This window comes from Lutjanus erythropterus, chromosome 6 (assembly GCF_056507025.1).
Source record: "Lutjanus erythropterus isolate fLutEry1 chromosome 6, fLutEry1.hap2, whole genome shotgun sequence".
Taxonomy (NCBI): Eukaryota; Metazoa; Chordata; class Actinopteri; order Lutjaniformes; family Lutjanidae; genus Lutjanus; species Lutjanus erythropterus.
Window position 1 is genome coordinate 8899280 of NC_139322.1, and position 22341 is coordinate 8921620.

A 22341-nucleotide genomic window follows, 5' to 3' on the forward strand; every position below is an offset into this window, starting at 1 on the left:
TTTTGCGTTGTGTCATGAGTAGCTGCAGTCAAATCTAACTACTACATTTCCAAAAATATGACATTATCTGTATCATATCATTAGTCTGGAAAAAAAAGTCACAATGCAGCAAGAGAGAGCTCACACACTTTATTCACAAATTAACTGCAGGGCTGTAAAGACGATGAAAAACCTGTAAGATTGAGAAGTTTCAGTCCACGATGGACTCTCCTCAGTGCAAAATGAAGCACGCGCTATGAGTCAACCCATTTAAAGGCTTCTCTACAGGTGCACCTAGTCAATGATCCAGAACTTGATTAAACGCACATGAAGCCAATCACCAGCATGTCAGGTCACTACAAAACTTTGTAACCCAAAAAAAAAGAAAGAAAAAAGTTCTGTAATGTTGTCTACCTTCTTACTTGTACCAGATTTCTATATGTATAAAATACAAGGAGACAGCTTAGATTTAGGACTACTGAACATAAAAGTGCAACACATTGTACTGATATTAAATTCATTATTGCAAGACATGTTTCAGACGGTCACTCTGTTTTGGGTTTTGCATTCTGTGAGACTGACATGACAGTTCTTGATCACTGTGGTGAAAATGTGGATAAAATTGCACTTCACTGTGAGTGCAGATTTATCTTCCACCTCAAAACTCTACACTCAAGCCCTCGATCTGTTTGTGAGTCCGTCTTTCTTTCTACACAAGTTAACATTTGTTTGTTGGTGTGTGTATGAGCACGTGATCTGCTGGCGGTAAGAGTGCTGCAGGGATGAGGTATTTTGGTAGGAGCAATTTGTGTGAAAATCATATTCCATTTTTGCAATATTCTGCAAATAAACCCCCCTTCCGTCTTACACACCGGACCTTTGAATGTGGTGACTCATCACGCATGCTTCATTTTGCACTTGGACTAAAACATTTGCACTTTTGCACTCCTGCACATTTTCCCCTGTCTACAGCCCTGTAATGAACTTAATGGAAATATTTAAAATCAAGACTCCAGTCTGAACCTTCTTTGTTCTCTGTGTGTGACTCCTCCCTTGCTACTATATATTATATATAATTAGCATCGACAACCCACTTAAACGTCTTTTTTTGCTTATACTGCACATTCAATTTACATGAGGTCCTTAACACAACCAAGATAATTTTAGAAATAAATACAGTTGGCTGTGTAAGATGAGAGTATCTGACCCATGGGACAGGTTTATTATAGAAACCTGATTTGGGTGTAACCTCTGCAAGGGAACATAGAGTCTTAACTTTGTTAATAGACGGTGTAATCTGCCTCTTTTCAGGGGCCTGACTAACCTCACGGCGTTACCTGTACAATGGATTATTCAGGAACAACGAAGTGATTTGGTGTGAAATTGCTCCCGGCGTGTAGAGCGGAGGAACACAAACAGCAATACAGAATGACAAAAAAAAAAAGAAAAAAGAAAACTCACGAGATTACAAATAGCACATGAATTTTGTTTTTAATTAAGAAACACCAAGGGCAGGGGGAGCGTCTGTTCAACACTGGAAATGGATGTCAGGTCGTCCTGACATGGACAATATCTCATCTGGTAACAATTTCATTCATTTAAGCCGAGTTATCCGCTTTTTTTTTTTTGTGCCAGTCAGAGGTGAAACAGTGAAATGTTCAGAACATTTAAAAATAAAAATTTCCATCGTTGCTAAAAGTGCACCTTTCATGTTTTTGCAATGGCCTGAAAACAACCAAAAAATAAAAAGCAGTGGCAGTTTGTTGACAACTTTGCATTGGGAGTGAGTGTACAGTGTATATATGACAATCCAGTTTAAGAGCAGATACACACACCGTCATTCTCTGCTTCAGTGTCCTAAACCTGGACCACAGCAGTGACACCTTTCTGTGTAGACACATAATTCATTCTTTGCACTGGGAGTCTAAGACTTTTTTTTTGTTTTTCTTTTGAAAAATAAGACCAGTTTCCAACCATTTGACCAGGAAGTTCCAGTCTGGTACATTAAAAAAACCTTTTGCTGGAACTTGATTGAGGATTTCTGAAGAACTTACCAGGGGGGCTGTAATCAAAACTCAAACATGAGGGGAAAAACAAGGGGATGTGGGAGGCAATACACAATAACCAGGAAAGAAAATAGCAAGCTTCTGTGGTTGCTCTAAAACAGCAGAATCAAAAGCGATGAAAAAGAGGGAAAATTAACATAAAATAAATAAAAATGAAGCAACTCTAAAAGAGAAAGGATAGTGCTCATTTTTAGGATATTAATACAAATATTTTTAAGCTTACAAAAAAAACGAGAGAAAAAAAAAAGGTTTGTGAACCCCAAAGTGATCGTGCCGTCGTGGTTTTGTGTTGTGGTCGACTAAAAGGTGGGCGAGCATGCTTCTTTATTTAGAGCTACACTACTGGTCACAGCACCTGCAGGAGGCTTCCACTGCACCTCCCCTCCCACCCCACGCGACCGAACACTGTCCCGACCGTGTCCCGACTGACTGCCGTCTGATGAATCTCCCTCTGCAGAGGAAACAACCCACAGAGCCACAGAGCCTTCAGAGGTTTATAGCTTACTGAAGTGTCGCTAAAGCTACCAAACCTGAAAATTAAGTAACATCTTGAGGCAGTTCTGGGTTGACCCTCCTGAGGATATGGATGATGATGCACGCACACATACTAACACACATAAACACACACGCACACACACCTGGGACAGTATTACAGAAACTTCCGGTCTTAAGATAGGAAGGATTTCTCCCAGTTTGGTATTACAGAAACAATTCCTAACTATTTTTAGGATTTATATCTTATCTTTTGTCATCATATTTCTGTTCTAATAACTGTCAATTGTCTGTCGATGTAAAGTTTAGCCTGTTATCCCGAAAACAAAATCCCACTGCTCTAAAAATACACACTCTGGAGTTGGAGTTCAGTGGCTGCCTGTCTCACTGCCTGCCAGACTCCATTAACATTTTACTCAATTTAACCGTTACAAACATCTACACCTTCTGCAAGACGATTAGTGATTTCTTACAACTCCTAAACAGACACTTAGTCATTCTGTGAACATTCGCATTAATTTGAACTCTAATTAATGTGAAACAGGCAAACAATAACAGTTATTCCAGCCCACAATAAAATTTCAAAGTTGGGCACCGCAGCATGTATTTCGACTTAACATGATTCCTTGATCTCTACAAACATACCATGGTCATTTTTTGATTTATGACAGCAAATATACAGCAGATATCTCCTTTAACTTTGAGTCAGAAGAATTAGAGGTTTCGTAACATCTTCAGAGAAATCCAAAGATGTTCTTTGTGGGAAATTTACAACAATGCTAACTCAGAAGATAAACCAGAGTGGGCTAAGATAGCAGCCAGTCTCTGTCGTATCCGGCATCCATTGTGCTAAAATAAAAAAAAACAACAAACAAGCAGTCATGATTAAATAAGTTAGCTAACGCTACAGTTAGCTACTGTTCTCTGACACAACAGTTAGCTGCTTTTAATGAACATTATCATTATTAGCTCCTGTAAGTAAGTTAGTAAGTTAGCTACTACTACAGGTGGCAAAGTGAAAATTAGGACAGCTAAACAATTATCCTAAAGTTTTAGAGCTTGTTTAAGATTTTGGGAGGTTAGGGTGCTTGTGTAAAACATAATTCCTATCTTAAAATAAGGATAGGAACTGTTCATCTGTAATGGCTTTTATCCCTATATCACAATAAAAAAGCAGCCATGATTAAACAAGTTAGCTAACACTATCATTAGCTACTGTTCGCTAACACTTCCGTTACCTACTTTTAGTGAACACTGCAACTAGGTACCGTTAGCTAGTTAGTAAGTTAGCTACTACTACAGATGAAAAAGTGAAAATTACAACAGCTTAACAGTTATCCTAAGGTTTGGTGAGTTTATTGAAGATTCTGGGACGTTAGGATGCTTGTGTAATGCACATTTCCTATCTTAAGTTAGCAGAGGGACTAAATCACAATAAAAAAATTTTTTAAAAAAAGCAGGCATGACGTCCTGGAATCTTTCTGGTGCGTTTATGAGCAGCTCGGACTAATCCTACTGGTTTTACCACAACAAGATAGCTAACACTATCATTAGCTACTGTTTGCTAACAAAACGCCACTAGCTACTATTACGTAGTTAGTAAGTTAGCTACTACGCCAGGTGAAAAGAGAGAGTTTATTACATGGCTTTGTTAAAGACTTCATTCTGATTGGTCTGTTAAGGCATTCTAAGGTCTGTTATTATGCCTGTATAGCAGACCGTTTCTATGTATAACAGACTGTTGCTATGTAAAACAGACCGTTGCTATGTAAAACAGACCGTTGCTATGGACGCACTTCTGATCATAGACTCTGTAGGCACAATAAAATCATTTTTAAATCCACATTTTGTGTCAGATTATTGATTTTTTTGGTTAAATTTTTGGTTAAATTATTAATTTTGGGTAGTTAGGGTGCTTGTGTAATACACATTTCCTATCTTAAGTTATGTTCGATGGGAACACTGACCTCGGAACTGTTCATCTGTAATGGCTTTTTTTCCTAAATCCTGTTCTAACCCTAATTACCATGGTTACTAAACAGTTAAGATACAACATGTTAGGAAGTTTCTGTAATACGGCCCCTGATTCCATACTAGGGCTTTAAGTAGAGTGACCTATAAGAAATGGAAGGGGCTGAGACAAACATAACCAACATATTTACTAGCACACACACTCATTCTTACTTGATAGAGATATCTACCTGACTGGCAGATAGTTTCACACATAAAACAACATCTTCAACAATCACACATAAAAAATTACACCCTTCTCAGTTAGCGGTTTTTCTTTTGAGATCTACTCAATCAAATAAGGCTGTGGAGGCAACAAATCATGCCACATTCTTATAAAATGAGCCTCAAATGCCATGCATATCAACAAATGTGACGCTATACTGTTTTAGATTCATCTAAGTAACCAAATTACTAAAAAAAAAAGAAAACATCTCTACATGTGACAGACAGGAAACCATATGACTATGTGCTGCATCTTCATGTCTGACATTAGCACCAAGGTTTCTTTCTTTTTCATTAAAAAAAAGAACAAATACAGACACGGAAGAAGAAGACACGACAGCGCTGTGAACGACCTGCCAAGCGAAATAAATCAGCCGAGTCAAAGCGGCAGCGCATGTAACATTTTGCGGTTATTGATTTGTATTTTTGACGACCTGAGTTGTGTACTGAAGCTGCATGTGACCGTGACCGTGTGCGCTCCTCTCCCAACGATTTGCGAAAAGACTGTAAGCATGCTCGCGTGCGCGCAAAAAAAAAAAAAATTAAAATAAAGGTTCCTCTACAGAAGTGAAGAAAGAAGGCCTAAACATCTTCAAGTATTAATACAGTTAGGCCTATAAAAAGCCCTGGACACACAGTATTAGAACCCAGAATAAACTCTAGGAAAGTTGAAGAGCAGTTATGGTTAGTTTGCATGTTTTCCCCCACAAATATAATATATATATATTCATATGTATATAAATAAAAATTCAGTGCTGTAAAAACATCTCCAACTCCATAGGATCTGACCCATCGTAGAAGGCCTAATATGTTTTACTCTTACTCTTCTCATGGCTAAAACTACTGCTGGAAGTATGTAAACTGTACTGGTTCTCCTGTGTTAATAGTCCTTCATTGAGAATACAACACTGAGGAAGAGAAGACTTGTTAATATCATTTTTTCTCTCTTTTTTGGTTTTACTGCACACAGAGAAACATATCCTGTTGTGTCATCTTGTTTTGTTTTTTTTTGGTAGCAGCAAAGCACCAAGTTTGTGTCGTCAGCCTCTTTGTGTGTAAGTCTCTCTCTGTGTGTGTATGACATCACTCCATAGTCTCTGTGTGTGTGTGTGTAGGTGTGTGCATTTGTGTGTATGTGTGTGTTCCGTGTGTGTGCGCGCGTGCGCTGTGATCTATGAAGAGCACGGCTGCACGTTGATGCCGTGGGCCGCGTGGGCTTGCAGGTCGATGGCCTGGGCCGGCTGCTGTCCCGGCCGGGCGTTCATCAGCGCCAGGTTCCTCACGCAGCCGGTCATTCCTGACAAAAACTTCCCTCCTGTCATGGCAGCCATGTCTGGGGCTCCGCCTGTCACATGAGAACACACACATAATGATAACTAGTTTGTTCTCTGATAGGTTTAAATAAAAAACCCAGATATTTTCTTGAAACCTGTGAGAGGTAAGTGCGGAAAAAAGTTCCTTAATGTTTTTCCTCTGTTAGGAGGTGAGAAAAAAAAAACCCTTGGCAGATAATTTTATTTTATTGGGTTGAAGAACACCACTACCCCATGTTCTACATGGGGCTTAAACATTCATGTTTTGTTCCAGGTGAGTTTTAATGTATTTTAAACACAAGGCATATTGTATTATGTGTTTGCAAGTTATGTAACATTACATGTCATGTCATGTCTTTCTTTTGGCAAGAAATTTATTTAAAATCTAACAGATTAGCACATATTTAAAAAAAAATCACTGCTAAAACTTATTTTCCCCAGTTTAGAAAGATTATCCTGCCTCATAAGACTTCTATAAAACAACAGAACATCAAGTCAGCAAGGTAAAATTCTTAATCTCTTTCACATGGAGCCCTAACATTGACAAAATTTACTAAAAGAAAACTTGTGCAACATCAGGACCTTGTGGATAGTTAACTTAACTGAAAACACTGGAAGATAAAACCCAAGAAAGCACCTATTTTCATCGTGGTCCATGATGAAGATCATGTTATGAAGATAGAGAAGATGTGTCTGTACCCAAGTACAGCTTAGCTAGCTAAATTTGTGACTGTTAGTTTGCTGGCTGAAATGCTTAAACGTCTGTTACAAGAGGTTATAAAGTGATTCTACAGTAGGTCGTGGCACTAGTCTTATGAAAAAGTGAGATGTCTGAAAAGGCTGTTTTTAGTGTGTTTAGCCACTAGTGTTTTCAGTTAAATTAGCGAGCCACACAGTCCTTTAGACATGGATGTATAATGATAATGAGACCTGGTTATGGTGCCATGACTTAGCCTTGTTTTGCTCAGTGGTCACTCGTTGTATTGCAGCAAAAAATTCCCCTGTGATCCAAAAGCATTTTCCCCAAAAGAGCATCATTATAAAAGAGATGTCTGCAAAACTTTTAACAGGACACCCGAAACTGCAAACAAGGTGATTACTCTATCTATTATGAACTTTTGATACCATGTTTGATTTATATTAGTTAAACTTTCTTTGAGCCTAAAACACTGATTCAAAAATCAGTGACATCATCACAGTGTAAAGTTTATGGACTGGGTGGGAACATGAGTCGGGGCCAGCAGGAGAAACTACTGATTCAGTGGGCTGTATACCCTGGAAGTAAGACATTAGTTCATTTGGCGATGATGTGAAAAAAACGAGGATGAGTAATGATTAAATGTGTCCCAAGACCAAAAAAGGGAAAACTAAGTTAAGTTTGTATTCATTTTACTAACTACACTGTCTGACCTGTACCTCTCCAAGCTGCATACAGTCCACTCACCCAGGTATATACTGCCTTTGGTGTTGACCATGACGCTTTTGCCCTTAGACTGCCCATGTAGCGGGGCTCCTCCATCGATCTGGATGTATCCATCTTTTCCAGTCCTGCAAGAAATGAGCAACATGAGGAGACGAACACAGCTCAATACCAAACACTGAACATGCACAGGCTGAAATTTACAGAAAAGGCTACAGGGTGTAATACACAATCACACCTGACTGCTGTGATCTTGTGCCATCTCCCATCGTTGATGGACTTCCGGGACAAGATCTGCGCCTCTCCGCTGCCCAGCTGGTAACTGGATATCATACAAATCATCAGCATTAGTACAACAATAAAAGGTTTGGCCCCTTTGAGATTTTTATGTAACTTTGTAGCTTCCAAAACAATCAAGTAGTAGTTGAAGTACATATGTTTTGGCATCAAAATACTATTTAACCAAGCTCTTCTAAAAATGCTTTCCCATGTGACCTGACTAATTTGAATTACGGTTGTAGAAGGTACTTATCAATAGTTAGTCTATTACCTACTGTAGATGCCAGTCAGCACACCCTCAGTTTGGTGAGGCAGAGAGGTGTATCAGCATAGAAGCTGAGCAAAGAATTGCTTTGGACAGGGTCAGCAACAAAAGGTTTTTAGCCACAAAATCAAAATTGGTTGATGGTACGCTATATTTCGAGTATTTTCACCGCTTTACCTTGCTGTCAGACAGCTTTTTTTTTCTGACAGGAAGTTATATTGTGTGACTTCAGTGAATCTGAATGATTGTTTTAAACCACTGAAGTCAACACAAATAAAATAACAGATCAAGGCAGAATTAGACCAGCACTTCCTGCACTCTGCATGGTAAAATTACTGATTTCACCTATGGAGTCTGGTTGGTTTGGAGACAGTGATATTTGGCTTGTATAAGGGCAGTTTTCTATGAGAAAAGGCTGTCTGACAGCAAAATAAAGTGGTGAAAATATTAAAATTATATATATTTTTTTAAGTGGGCCTTTTTATAGGTGACAAAAATACCTTTTGTTGCTGACTTGCTTCTCCAAACTGTGAGCAGTTTGACTGCTACATACTGTAGGTCACACACTATGCATAAGTACCTCATATAACCCCACTTAAAATAATCTGAACTATCCCTTTAAGATGAGCTGAAAACTACAGGGTTGCAGTGCTGAGTCACCTGAAGACGAGGTGTCCACTCTGTAGACCGAGGCTAATGAAGTCCTTCCCTTTGCTGTGTTCTCCAAGTTCCTGGAAATAAATGTTTAGTCAGCAGAGGAACGAGATGTTGTGTGACTGAATACTGTGAACCAGCATTCCTGCAGAAATCTTCCACACCAAGTGTTATCATAGCAAAAACAATGAGGGGAAATGCAGACAGATCGTATTTGTAAAAGTGTGATGTAAAACCTTCCATGCAAAATAACAAATGGTGACAATGGAAGCCGTCATGCACATTGTGCAATACAAACATATTTTTCATTTTAAATCATGTGGTCCTCCAGAAACTATACGACCTTAATTTCAAGTTAGGAGATTGCATAACACGTAAATAAAAACAGTATGCAGTGATTTGCAAATACTTTTCAAATGATTAATGCAGCACAAAGACAAGATTATTTAATGTTTAAACTGACAAACAGTTTCTGTTTACAGAAATCATGCATGTCACGATTCACAGGCTAAAGAGGAAAACGATCATCCAGATTGTTACCAGTGCTACAATAAAGTAATAAAACAGTAATGAAAAACAATCAAGTTTATAAGTTTGAACATTAAATATCTTGTCTTTGTACTGTATTCAGTTAAATATAGGTTGAAAAGCTTTTGCGAATCAATGCATTCTGTTTTTATTCATGTTTTACACAACAACAGAACTTTTTTTGGAATTGCGGTCGTACATAAGAAATAAACACAGATATACATATTTGTATGGAAAGCACACATTATGAAACATGCCAAATAAGAACAGAGTGTCTTGTGTTTGAGTGGATACCTTTTTATTAGCATGCACCTTTCGCAAATTGCGTGCGCCATTGGTCTCCTGAGGAAAATGGAGGGTGAGTTAGAGAAGCGACATGCATTTATTTAGTGGAGTCAGACTGAGCCGGCCGGGCTCACAGCCAACATGCCCAGCAGCGGCACGAGCATGAATTAGACTGATGATGATGCTCAAGAAAATGCTGTAATGAGTCAGTGATGTATTATTATTATTGACATTAATGAGTGTCACTTATGTACAGATGTGGTAATAATGGTGATTAATGGTGCTGAAGTGCAGCAGCAAAGTTAGGATGAGGATGATGAAGGGGAAGGATGTGAGTCTCAGGTTTAAGATTTGGATTAAACCATGGCTCAGTCAAGACAGGACCAGGACTCACCACCCCCTGCCACAGGATCAGACCCTCAGAGGAGTCGGTGTTGATCTCCATCTCAATAGTCTCTGGTGCATCATGGGCACTAAAACAGAAAAAAACATAACAATCATTACACCAAATTCTAACAATGCACCATATGTGAGAGTATAACAGTGTAGTAAAGCAGTTACCTTCTTGGGAAAATGGATTTAGGCAGGGCGATGTATCCGTCATTGTGGAAATGAGCAGCATACTGGTAGGGTGAATCTACAAAAAATACAGTAAATACAAATCAAAACAACATCAGACTCACAGTGAGGCTGCTGTGAACTTTCATCCTCATTGTTATGGCGCCCTCCAGTGGTGAAAGCATGGAAGAAACCTTGGTAAGAGGCTTGGTTAGAGAGAACAGGCACAGATAAAGAAATATTTTTCCACCGAATTTTCAACTGAACTTTATTTGTTGGTGTTTTTTGTTTAAGCAGGACTATTTAACCATTTCAGTTAAGAAAACATTCTTTCTCTTACCAATAAAAAGTTAAATTCATTGAACAATAAAATGCACCCATGCTGAGTTCAATACACTCAGAGATTTTTCTGCTACAGCCTGACTGGTCTTTGGTAGCTAATGCTAGCAAACTTCACATAGAAATTGATATTTAGCTTTAGTGACTTCATTACGCTTCTCTGTTTGTGCAGCTGTTACACTAAATTTTAGCATGTCGGAGATAAATTCAGTAAAAACAGTGTGTTTACTTCTTGTTTTACTTTAGACAACAACCTGTTACATGCTAAACTAGAGCGTAGCTGCAGCACTTTAGAAAGATTATGAAGTCAGCAAACTGACTCTGTAAGCTACATACCGGCTACAAGTAAATCTGTAGCAGCAAAACCTCTGAGCAGAGGTGGGAAGTCATAAAGTCATAAGTCAAGAAGTACAGTCAGTCAAGCCTTTTGAATCCTTTAATTAACGACAGAGTCACGATTCTTTGTGCGACCACAAATGTTAAACGAAGCAGCAAGTTTTTGCAGCTCCATCTGTAATTTTTGACCTGCACGTTTGCATACTGCAGTTCATTCTGATGATCAGCATCTGATGAAAACAACACGTTTTAAAAAGTCAATGTAAGAACTGTAATGGCAATATTAAGTACTCAGATCAGTAAGTAGTCAAAGTTAAGTTATTGTGTTTGGTCAGAAAGAAAGTGGTATCGGTGCATTGCTACACCACTGCAGAGTTTTTGGAAGTGAACAACATTGTCTTTGAAATATTTTTTCCAACTGAGGCTCAGTAACGTAACGTTAGCTCTTCATGTTTCTCTCCTGCAGTTTGGATGCTGTCAGATTGGTTCAAAACAAAGTGGATCTGTGTCGACCTGCTGAGAATGAACAGTGTTAACATTAGCTGATTCAGGAAATGACCTAAAATTAATTGACTCGTGGGAAGGTAGAGAGTATTTTCAAGTCAAAAGGCTCAAGTCCAAGTAAAGTCACGAGTCACTGGTGTTAAAGGTGGGGTAAGAGATTCTGGAGACAGTTGATCCACACTTTGAGTTGGGTGGACTGATGACTGGCTGGATCTGAGCCAACAACCCAATGCATTGGTATTAAACAACCTGCAGATTCACCAATCAACCATCTGTCTCTAGAATCGCTTACCTCACCTTTTTAAGTCCAAATCGAGTTGCAAGTCTTCAAAAGTCTGACTCTAGTCCACACCTCTGCCTCTGAGAGTATAAAAATGAGTCGATGGCTGTGTTTTATCAAGAATTTAACTTTTCAAATAAAATATTATAATCCCATTTTTCATTCTGTGCAAATACTACAACTTCAGTACGACCACACCAGGCTCCATGATGCAAACTCACTCGACAGTCCTCACCAACACATGAACAACTTGCCATTCCTCACACACTGCACCATCTCTGACTTTTCACAGAGATTGAACTGAACTCACCTGATCCATGCATATTAAAAATACCACATTACGGCACAGAATATGCTCGAAACACATCTCAACTCACCCAAACGCCATCCCATCACACTGTGCTTTCAACAGACAGTTGAAGTTGTTAGTGACAGCGCAAATGTGTGGAGCAGATTTAATGTTCTGACAGTTTCAGAGAGAAAAACAAGTATTTTTTTTGCGTGTTTTCTTTGTTTTATAGGCAGGCATTCTTGAAGTAGACGGAAACAAGATTTTATGTTGTGAGTAGCCATTTTACAGGCATTGACATGACGATAGGGAAAAACAAAAACAAGGGGAATTCCACATTTATGAGTCCGAAAACAGGGAGCATGAATCAGTTGATCTCCCGACTACAGTCTATCATCGTGTTACCTTTTAATATAGATGCAGAATTCCCCTCTCCCAACTTTCTGATGGGGATAAGAGCCTCACAGACGCATGTTTGGTTTGTGTTTATGCGCGAACATGTGTTAGGCAATAGACAGTTCGTGTTTGAAGGGACGTGGGGCCCCTCGAGCTCAGACGGGCCCCCTGTTAGTCACGGTCGTTGTCAGGCAGACTGAATATTGAGATACTGTACCATTAGCCTCGCCAGCTTCCAAATTCCTCGGGGCCTCGGGGAAGCTGGAGACCTGGCCTGTGTGTGCAGGATATAGCCATGAGAGTGCAGGGGTGAGACATCACTTAAAAGGGTTATCCCTCCCAGCATGCAGTGCAGTGCTGGGAGTGAACTGTCTGATGTTAGAAGGGCGTCACACTGTGGAGGACGTGAATCATGTGGGCTCATTTCTGGCCGCACGTCTAGTCTTTGTGCTTTGATGATGAACATCTTTGTCTGTAGGATGCAGGTGTGTGTACTAAGAGAAATGTGCTGTAGGGTCCAGTTAAAGAAAAAAATATCCCCATGATAAATCACAATTAAGAGATAAAAGTCATACTTATGAGATAAAAAGTCCAAAAACGGTTTGTATGGGACATTGTAAAAAATACTCAAAAAATTAAAAACTTAAATACAAAAAAAAGACTGTTTTATCTCTAATTATGATTATTTATTGCGTAATTATTAATTTTGACTTTTTACCTGATAGTTATTTCTTTTGATCTCAGATTTTTTTTACTCTTTATCTCATAATTTCACTTTTTATTTTATAATTTCACTTCTTATCTCATAATTATGACTTTTTTATCCCATAATTAAGACTTTTTATTTCACAGTTATGACTTTTTTCTACTAATTACTACTTTTTATCTCATAATTGTGACATTTATCTCCTACTTGTGACTTTATCTCCTAATTATGACTTTATCCCACAATTATCACTTTTTATTTCATAATTCTGACTTATTTCAAACTTTTAACTTTTTATCCCATAATTATGACTTTTAATCTCAGTATGACTTCTGATGTCACAATTTCGACTTGTTATCTCATAAATATGACTTACCATGGTGATTTTTTTTCTTTTACTTATGGAAGTGATTTTCCATGGTAGGGGGACTAATGTCTTTGAAAGTTTGAGAATTGTTTTCTGAAGTGCTTTTGGACAAATTGGATGCAACTGAAATTGTATGGTTATAAATGAACAATACAATCAAACAGTTTTCCTCACACAGTTTGCTCTTTCTGGCTTCGATATTGATATAATATTTTGAATACCCAGTTTGTAGTCAGTACTTACTCTCTTCACAGTTCAGGCCTGTGTGGCCGGGTGTGCACACACACTGTCCGTCGACACAGCTGCCGCCATTCTGGCACTGAAAGTCGCCCTGGCACACGTCTTTGACCACCTCACAGCGCTCACCTGCAGGGTCACAGGGGGAGAAAGGCTGATGGTCAACTTCACACCAAAGGCATTTCATGGGTGTGGACAAAATGTTTGTTTTTTACCAATTTTTACTGAAAATATCCAGATATATTTCCACATAAATCAATAAATATCTTATTTTTTAACCAGATTTATGTCCTGATGCACCTACAAGTTGTATTTCCTAGAAGCCGAGCATAGTTTATAGGTAAGGAGGTTGCTTTCAACAAAACACAGCTCATAAAATCTTCCAGTTATAGGAGGTCAAGTGAAAAATACACAGAAAATAGAGATGCACTGCAGATTATGCACCCGAATCCCAAACTGTAAAGTGCTGCCGGGTATTCTGGGTTGGCAGATATAATCCATACTGTATCTTCTCAAGTGTTTAGAAGACGTCAAGCACAAGCACTAACCTTCAAATCCATCCTTACAGAGGCACTGGTACTCATATTCAAAGCTCGACATGCAGTGACCTCCGTTCAGGCAGGGCCGGCGGTCACAGGGGCTGTTGTCCACACACTTGCGGATTGATCTGCTGTCTACGAAGCTGTAGGACAGATCCACCTTCTTGTTGTTGATGGAAACCTAAGCAGGTGGTGCAGACATGTTCAAGACCCGACATACAGAGAAATATCCATGTTTTATTTGTTTTTTTTAGCGCAGAGAGAGCTCACCTCTCCTATGCATCCATCAAACATCTCGCTGACATTGGCAGACTTAGGCAGGATATCCATGTTGGGGACTCCTCCCAGGTACATGGGGGTGTGGATATTGAGGCCCTGGGCTTTTCCTGGAGACGTCTTCCTCTCCACTGGGCCTTGGTCCACCTTCAGGTGGCCTGCCCTCTTGTTTCGCTCGGCCACAACTCTGTGCCACTGGCCCAGAGAGACTGGCTCTGGACTGCGAAGGATGGCCTGGCCTGTAAATCAAGAAAAACACAGATTTTTACTGTACGATACTGTACATTAATACCATTCACTGTGTATAAAGATGGATGACAGGACAGATCCCCAAAAGTGAAGCTGAAAAATCCTGACCGCCTGCTGGTGGCTGGCTGCAGTACAGGTCATAACATAAACCCCGCCCCCTCCATGTTAGCAGCTGGGACATGTCAAATAAATCTTTCCAAAAGATATGTTCTGTCATTTCTGTTAGTTCTTATAATTTTTGGTTTTAATTAGTTATTTGTAGCTATAAAAAGGGGGTTTCTGGTCATGTATGACAACTAAGCCAGACTTACAACGTGGCTCCAACCCCAATTACTACTGCGTAGACTCCAAATAACATCACCAGTGCCAAATAGCAGCCCTATAATTAACACCTTTCTTAAACTATAATAGACTTGTGTTGATACTTTACCTGTGCCCAGTTCATATCTGAACTCTACGTGTCCGTCCACCATGGAGATGGCGACAAAGTCCTCCACCTTCATTTTCTTCCCTCCACAGAAGAACATCAGGCCGTCTCTTTCCAGGGGCTTGAACTCCAGCTCGACACGCAGGTCATCGTGGATGTTGGTCAGGGGAGGATAGGCTATGTATGATTCCTCACCATCAAACAGTGGAGTGGTCACGAGTTCCCCTGGTGAATGTAAACAAGGAGGAAAATGCATTGAAGTTTTGAATTTCTTGTTATTAGTATTTCAATACACATGAAAAATATCTGAACCGTTATTATTTTATTCCTAAAAATACTTACTGTTGTGAGGGATTTTTACAATGCAGTTTACAATACAGAGAAGTTTTGCACTTACCAGTTGTTATTTTCTTGGAATTCTGTTTGTGACGCCAATTTGTAGGTTTCATTTAATTAAACTGAAACTGTTTCAGGATTTTGTGGCAGTTACACAATCATTCACTTTGTGTCGCTGCTCTGTTCTCTTCAGTAGAGCTTCAATAAATGTATTGTGTAATACATCAAGGTCTCCTGAAACTTCAATCAGTTCGAGTAAAGTAGCTCACAAGATTTTCTTCACAACCTGGCGTCATGAGCAGGATTCAAAGAGAACAATGACTGGTAAGAGCAAAATTTCTTTATTTTGCCTTATCATGTCTGTGTTTGACAGAATCATAAAGAAGGGCCTGGATAAGGTCAGGGTTCAGTGTCTGGTGACAATCTCCCGGCTTACTTACCATCCATGCATTTGTTTCCAAACTTGCCAAGATGACAGCGGCAGTCGTACCCCAGGCCATTGGGGCGGTTGATGCAAGTGGCGTCTGGTCCGCAGGCCTCTGCAGGAGTTCAGATCACACTTGCTTTAACATTTTTATCATTTACTAGAACTGATAGCAACATCCAGGTATTTTGGCATATTTGTTTATTCAGGAGTAGTGCTGCAATGATCAGTTGATTTATCGACTCAAAAGAAAATGTAATTTCCAGCTATTTTGATAATTTATAGACCTTATAGACCTAATAGACCTTTGTCAGGTGGAGGCTGTACCTGAATGGCAGTGCAGGGACGAGTGGTGCTGGCAGTTGCTGCCTGTGAATCCTCTGAGGCAGCTGCATTTATACAAGCTGGCGTCTGAGTCCTCACAAACCCCTTCATTCTGAGTAACGACAGGGAGGAAATTAACTGGATATATTGAAATTACACATAACAGATGCAATAAATATATCAAGTGGACGGATGTAACTGACCTGGCATGGGTGGTCTTTGCAGGTGGGACAGTTTGTGACGCCAGTCGAGCTGCGGTCGAGGTCTTTGAAGATGACTTCCTCACCCTGGATGACCAGCTGACGGATACAGCCTGCATAGTAGCAATATCAAATAAGGACAAAGCTTTTTTTTAGATTCTATATTTCATGTCATGTTGTGAACAGAGTTACGTCTTACCAACAAAACCAGTCTTAATGCCAGCAGTTTTGGCGAGGAGTGTGTAGTTGGGATAACCACCCACATGCAGCTCCTCGTTCAGATCCAGGCCCTGGAACTTGCCCTAAAGACAGGAAATGTGCATTTGTGGAACATAGTAAATGACACAAAGAAATTAAACAAGTAACAATAAAGAAGAAAAAGAGAGTGACTCAGTCCCTACAGAAAAGATGCTGGACGACCAGAGTTTAAATCCTGACTTGTGTGAAACTGGAAAGCAGTGTTAACACTTAGTTGACTTTTTATTTTCATTTTTTTATTAATGTATTTCATTTTCAGCCACAGTTTGGTCAGGTTTAGGTAACAAAATTACTTGGTTAGGTTTAAGGAACAAAACCACAAGTGTGACAGCAGGAGTTTCATTAACATGTAATGAAAAAAGTACAAAAGTACCTGTGAGCTGCCGTTGATGGGCTCCCCTCCATCTACAATGATGTAGCCCAAGGTGTGGTTGCGATGGAGCTCGACTGTGTGAAACTCTCCCAGTTTGATGGGGTTGGGGTCGCGAATGGTGGCCATGCCGGAGCCCACGTCAAACCTGAAACAACAAAACAGGTGATTAATAACAACTGTCATGTTGTGTTTTAGTCAGCGAGGAGAAAGATCGGTATAAATTTACCTGAACTCCAAGCGACCACCAACAAGTCCCAGAGAGATAAAGTCTGCTCCTGTGGTCCTTCTCTGGCCGTTGTAAAGGATCATACCTACACCACGAAAACAAGGTGAGTGAGTACCAGTCAAAACTTAATCCTAAATACATACTGTATAATATCCATCTTAATAAGTCAATAAATCTACTAATTTTATCACATTCTTTCAAGAATTTCTTTAGCTTTCTCTCAAAATACGTCACTTATTTCCGCAACATTCCTGAAACAATCGTCTGACTATTAAAAATCGATAAAATCAAGATTTCAGACTAAATATGAGAGCAGGTGACTTGTTAGGATGGACATTGTTTGCAATAAAGTGATTCATACACAAGGTAAACTCTTTGAAAGCTGGATGGTAAAGCAGCATGCTATGGTGAGGCAAGTTTAAAGCCAACCAAAGCCAGGTATCTGGGCATCACTGGGCTGCTGTGCGCAACCAGTCACACCATACTACTAGTCCTCCTTTTTCTGTCTCCACATGCCAGGAACACATGCTTAACATGAACCACAGAGGCTAACTGGGAAGTGGGAACATGCCCTCTTACACGTCTATATATATCATGTCTGATAGTGGTGAAAAGGAGCCATCTAGAAAGACTACATACATGTGCGACACAAACTTGACTGCAAAGTAAGTTTTCACATAATATGTTGTACATGTTTGTATCACACATTTACACAGAAGGAGTGAAGCGTGTTCAGATAGCTTTTGTGATTCAGTTGTAGCTCATTTGTTGTTACACTCACACATGAATTACCAGTCATATATTTTCCTTTGATTGTCGATACATTTTACTATAATGTCCATTAATTTTGCTGTCATGTCCCTGAACATCCTGCACAAACTGTGGGTGAGTTTAAGAAACCATATAAGTTCTTGCAATTTCTCTTACTGTTGCTCTTTATTTTATATGAAGGAAAAAAATGACATAAGTGTCACTAAAGAAATACATAAATTTGTAAATAAATGTAAAATAAATACAGAAATACAATAAAAAAAATATTTGTGCATTTCTCCATTTATTTATGTATTTATGCTTATGTCATTTTTCATCCTTCATCATTTTCATAACTGCAGTGAAACTGAAATAAAAAAAACACCTAAAGAAGCGGTGCTGATATGTGGGCGCTGTAGAAGCTGATGAAGTAGACTGGGATGTATAAGTTAAATCATTTAAGGGACAGTTCGCCCAAAAATATATATTTTTCTCCTTACCTGTAGTGCTATTTATCAGGGTTGTAACGATATATCGAAAATCGCAATATCACAATAAAAACATATCTCCATACTGCACTATCTACCGTGATATTAAATAGTTAATTATTTTTTATTTGATTTTATAAAAGGACTGCTGTATTGTGAACATAATTCAAACATTCATGGCCAAGTGCCAATTTCTTGCACATGCTTGGGTCATGGTGGACTACTTTAAGCAGGTTGAAAGGAAAAAAATTTATATGAACAAAAAACAACGTACACACCAGATGAATTATTAAATTTTTTCAAGTCGTCAGTTTTCTTTTTTTAATATCTTGATAAATACTGTGTTGAGACTTTTTATTGTGGTATTATCACACCATGAGTTTTTGATATCATTACATCCCTACTATCCACGGAGCGAGTTGATGGATTTGGGGATATTGGCTGTAAAGATGTCTGCTTTCTCTTGAATACAACGCGACTAAATGACACTCGGCCTGTGGTGAACAAAGCAACAAAACAAACCATGACTTGAACCAGAAATCACGGCCTGGTTCCTCAAGATAATCAACAGATCAGTTTCGTGGTGGAACTTTTTTCTTCGTACCAAATGGAAATTCTATCGCTGTGCAGAAGGAAGATTGCATCTATTCATGGACGGGATTTAAACTTTAATGGCCTCCTCCTTGGCTGAGCTGAACTGGTAGAAAGAAAGTAGCTCCTTCATGAAGCTGCTCACAACAAAGTCTGTGGATTATCTTGAGTAACCAAGTCATGATTTCTGGAAAGAGACATTGTTGTTGCATCTAATCTTGTCATATTGGCGAGAACGCAGACACCTCTATGACTGATATCTCCAAAACTCTGCAACTCACACCAAAACAATCCAGGTGGATTAATAGCACTACAAGCCAGAGGCCAGGCCAGAGAACTGCCCCTTTAAACTGATGACTGTAATACTCCTAATATTATTCTTGTGATCATGACCGAACAGCCTGTATGAAAACATGGGCCATGCACCATCTCACATCTCTTTCACAGCCTCTAAATCAGCTCTGAGCTGGATGCATCGTGTGAAAGTCTGATGGAGCCATACAGCAGAACTGCCAGCATCACTCTTGAGATTCTGTGGCTCTCAAGCACTGAGACTCACCAGCGTACAATATGAGACCTTCCCACCACGTGGGTGAGAGGAAGAGGGGAGGGAGAGAGGAAAGGGACAGAAGACGCAGTGAAATTATACATGAGGAAACATGACAAACAAACACACAGTACAAAAAGCACAGAGCATTACCACGCAGCAGGATTCAACAAGAACAACGTGTAAAATTATACATGATACAGTTTAAATGTAAAGCTAACGTGAGGTTGTGCTTCCTTACCATCAACATTATCAGGTCTGAAGTTGATTTTAATGCTGAAGGATTTATAGGCATTTTTGATGGTGGGCAGGGTCAGGTAGGACAGGGGCTCCTGGGCGAAGTACGGCATCACTCTCTCTGAAAAAGTAAATACACTCACATTTACATACAGACAACTGTGCAGTTCAGGCTCAAAACCTTTCATTTGTTACTGTACCATCAAGTGTTGGAATGTAACTCAGTACATTAATTCAAGTACAGTACTTAAGTACAAATCTGAAGTACTTGTACTGTACTTGAGTACATCCATTTTATGCAATTTTGTACTTCAATTTCACTACATCTCAGAGGAAAATGTACTTTTTACACCACAGTTTTAGTTACTAGTTAATTTTCAGATTGTAATCCTTCATACACTTTCTGTCCTGTGAAACCCATGTATCTCCAAATGTGGTGATTTTAAATGTGAATATTTTAATTTTCTCACAAGTATTTGACAACATTTTCCTTTTTCCTTCTTCCCTCCATCCACCCCTACTGCCTACACAAAATAATATGTAAGACCATATCTATAGGATATTATAATGCCAAATTGAAAAGTAAATAAAAATAAAATCTTATCACTACACTCTGGTGTATTGAGAGATCCATAAGTGATTCCTGGGGAGGACCATTCATGAATGATTAAAATTACAGATTCTGCCTAATTTGCAAGAGAGTCTTAAGCCTTTCAAAAGTGAATATTTCTGATAAATTGAGGGATGAAATGTTTCTTCATGGTTTGAGGAAAATTAAACTAAAACTTAAACTAAATAAACTCTTTAAAAACCATCTTGGATTAGCTGGAAAATGCACCGTCGCAAAGCTGAAAATAAAGTTGACTTTTTAGAGAGACATGGTTCTCACAGGACAGCGAGCTGCAAACACATAATGATCTTACAGAATATGATGCACTGGTTTGGATTAAACAGCCAAACAGCATATAAAGTAGTTAAAATCAGCTAAACCTTCAACATCTAGAGCATTAAAATGCAACAAACACATTAATGCAGCAGTAATATAATTCAAAAGCATCATATATAATAGTAAAACACTGACAGGGACAATTTTAGTGCTTAATAACTACTTTCAACTTTTTTTGATTAGGTTTTTAATGCAGGAATTTCACTTGAAGTTGAGTATATTCACAATGTTGTATTGATACTTTTACTTAAATAAAGGCTCTGAATAGTTCTCCTGTCACTGGTAACGTCCCCTCCTACAGAACTCTCCACTCTGCAGACTAACCGTGAACTTGAAGTGTAGTGAAGGCTTCAACTTTTCCCTGTTTGTTGGAGGCGGTGCAGACGTACGTCCCAGAATCGTCATGAGTGACCCGAGGAACCGTCAGCACGTTTTGTTCCTGGAAACACTTTGGAGGAAGCTCTCCCTCCACCTAGATACAGACACAGTAACAAAATCAGTATTATGAATAATATCAGCATAAACAAAACAAGCCTTTAGACTTTTCAGTGTTTCCATCCACAAGCTTAGGAAATTTTAACCAAATTTCAAGTAAACTGGCAAGAGAAAAGTTGAATGACTGCTTGTTTCCAGCCACGACTCTTAGGTGATTATTAGGAGTTGGTTCATCGTGACAAACAGTAGATGCAGCCAGTTCTCCAGTCAGGAAAACCATTATACCACTGCAGAATAAGGGGCCACAACAAGATGACACAATTAAAAGAGCAGCAGTCGAACCTCAAACGGTCAAGAACAATGTGGAAAACGAGGCGGATATACAAAATTTAACAGTAACTCTTTTCCAAAAGAGGCAACCACCTCAAGCATATGTAAATACATTCATGTGAAATCGAGAAAATGTTTTGACTTTTGCCATTTTCATCAACTTTTTCTAATGCAACACTTCAAATTGTACATAAAAATATGTTGTTGGACAGCTACAGAGGACTAAAGACTGCTCATAAACACTCCGTCTTCAAAAAGTAAGTTTACTGAATTGCAGTTGTTTACCTTGGACCATTTGATCTCAGGTACAGGGTATCCTGAAGCCACACAGGGCAGGACTGCATCAGACCCAACTGTCACCTCCTTAGTCTCAGGCAGCGCAGCGATTTGAGGAAGAGCTGCGCAAAGAGGGAAAGGATTTAAACGAGGGTGAAAGGACAGATAATGCATCAGTGTGTGTTGGAAAGAAAATGATGTGTTTAAGGTTTTTCAGTTTTTTTCTGGTGCACTCACACTGGACGTTGAGGACCACCTGGGACTGCACTGAGCCCACGTCGTTGGTGGCCGTGCAGCGGTACTGCCCAGCGTCGGCCTCCGTCACCTGCTCGATCTTCAGCATGCCGCCCTTCACCATGATGTGAGCGGGAAGAGACCCGCCGACTTTACTCCACTGAACTGTGGGCTCCGGGTCGCCGACGGCCTGGCATTCAAACTCTACAGAGTTCCCGATCATCACAGTCTGCACGGAGGTACGCACGTTGATCATCACCTTTGGCAAGGCTGTGGAAAAGAGAATAAAAGAAACACATTATATTTGGCTTTTATGATGCAGTGTTTATACTAATGTGTTTGCAGAG

General features: G+C 39.3%; 1 protein-coding gene across 3 annotated transcripts in view; it reads right to left on the minus strand.

Annotated features, from left to right (window-relative positions):
• Positions 1-4818: 4818 nt before the first annotated feature.
• hspg2 (heparan sulfate proteoglycan 2) overlaps positions 4819-22341 on the minus strand; it is a 142141-nt gene continuing 124618 nt past the window's right edge. For 2 of the 3 annotated variants that reach the window (XM_084720436.1, XM_084720434.1), the window contains 23 exons: positions 21998-22264; positions 21770-21882; positions 21044-21191; positions 19778-19894; positions 19549-19566; positions 17161-17245; positions 16935-17079; positions 16503-16605; positions 16307-16416; positions 16107-16215; positions 15796-15894; positions 15023-15244; positions 14338-14582; positions 14077-14248; positions 13535-13657; positions 12436-12492; positions 10078-10153; positions 9911-9989; positions 9526-9573; positions 8710-8780; positions 7744-7827; positions 7530-7633; positions 4819-6117 (listed from right to left, as the gene is read on the minus strand). In XM_084720436.1, coding sequence (XP_084576562.1) covers positions 5945-6117; positions 7530-7633; positions 7744-7827; positions 8710-8780; positions 9526-9573; positions 9911-9989; positions 10078-10153; positions 12436-12492; positions 13535-13657; positions 14077-14248; positions 14338-14582; positions 15023-15244; positions 15796-15894; positions 16107-16215; positions 16307-16416; positions 16503-16605; positions 16935-17079; positions 17161-17245; positions 19549-19566; positions 19778-19894; positions 21044-21191; positions 21770-21882; positions 21998-22264 — 2768 coding nt within the window. In that variant the 3' untranslated portion in view covers positions 4819-5944. The remainder of the gene's footprint in view (positions 6118-7529; positions 7634-7743; positions 7828-8709; positions 8781-9525; positions 9574-9910; positions 9990-10077; positions 10154-12435; positions 12493-13534; positions 13658-14076; positions 14249-14337; positions 14583-15022; positions 15245-15795; positions 15895-16106; positions 16216-16306; positions 16417-16502; positions 16606-16934; positions 17080-17160; positions 17246-19548; positions 19567-19777; positions 19895-21043; positions 21192-21769; positions 21883-21997; positions 22265-22341) is intronic. The other variant, XM_084720435.1, reaches the window with a different exon arrangement.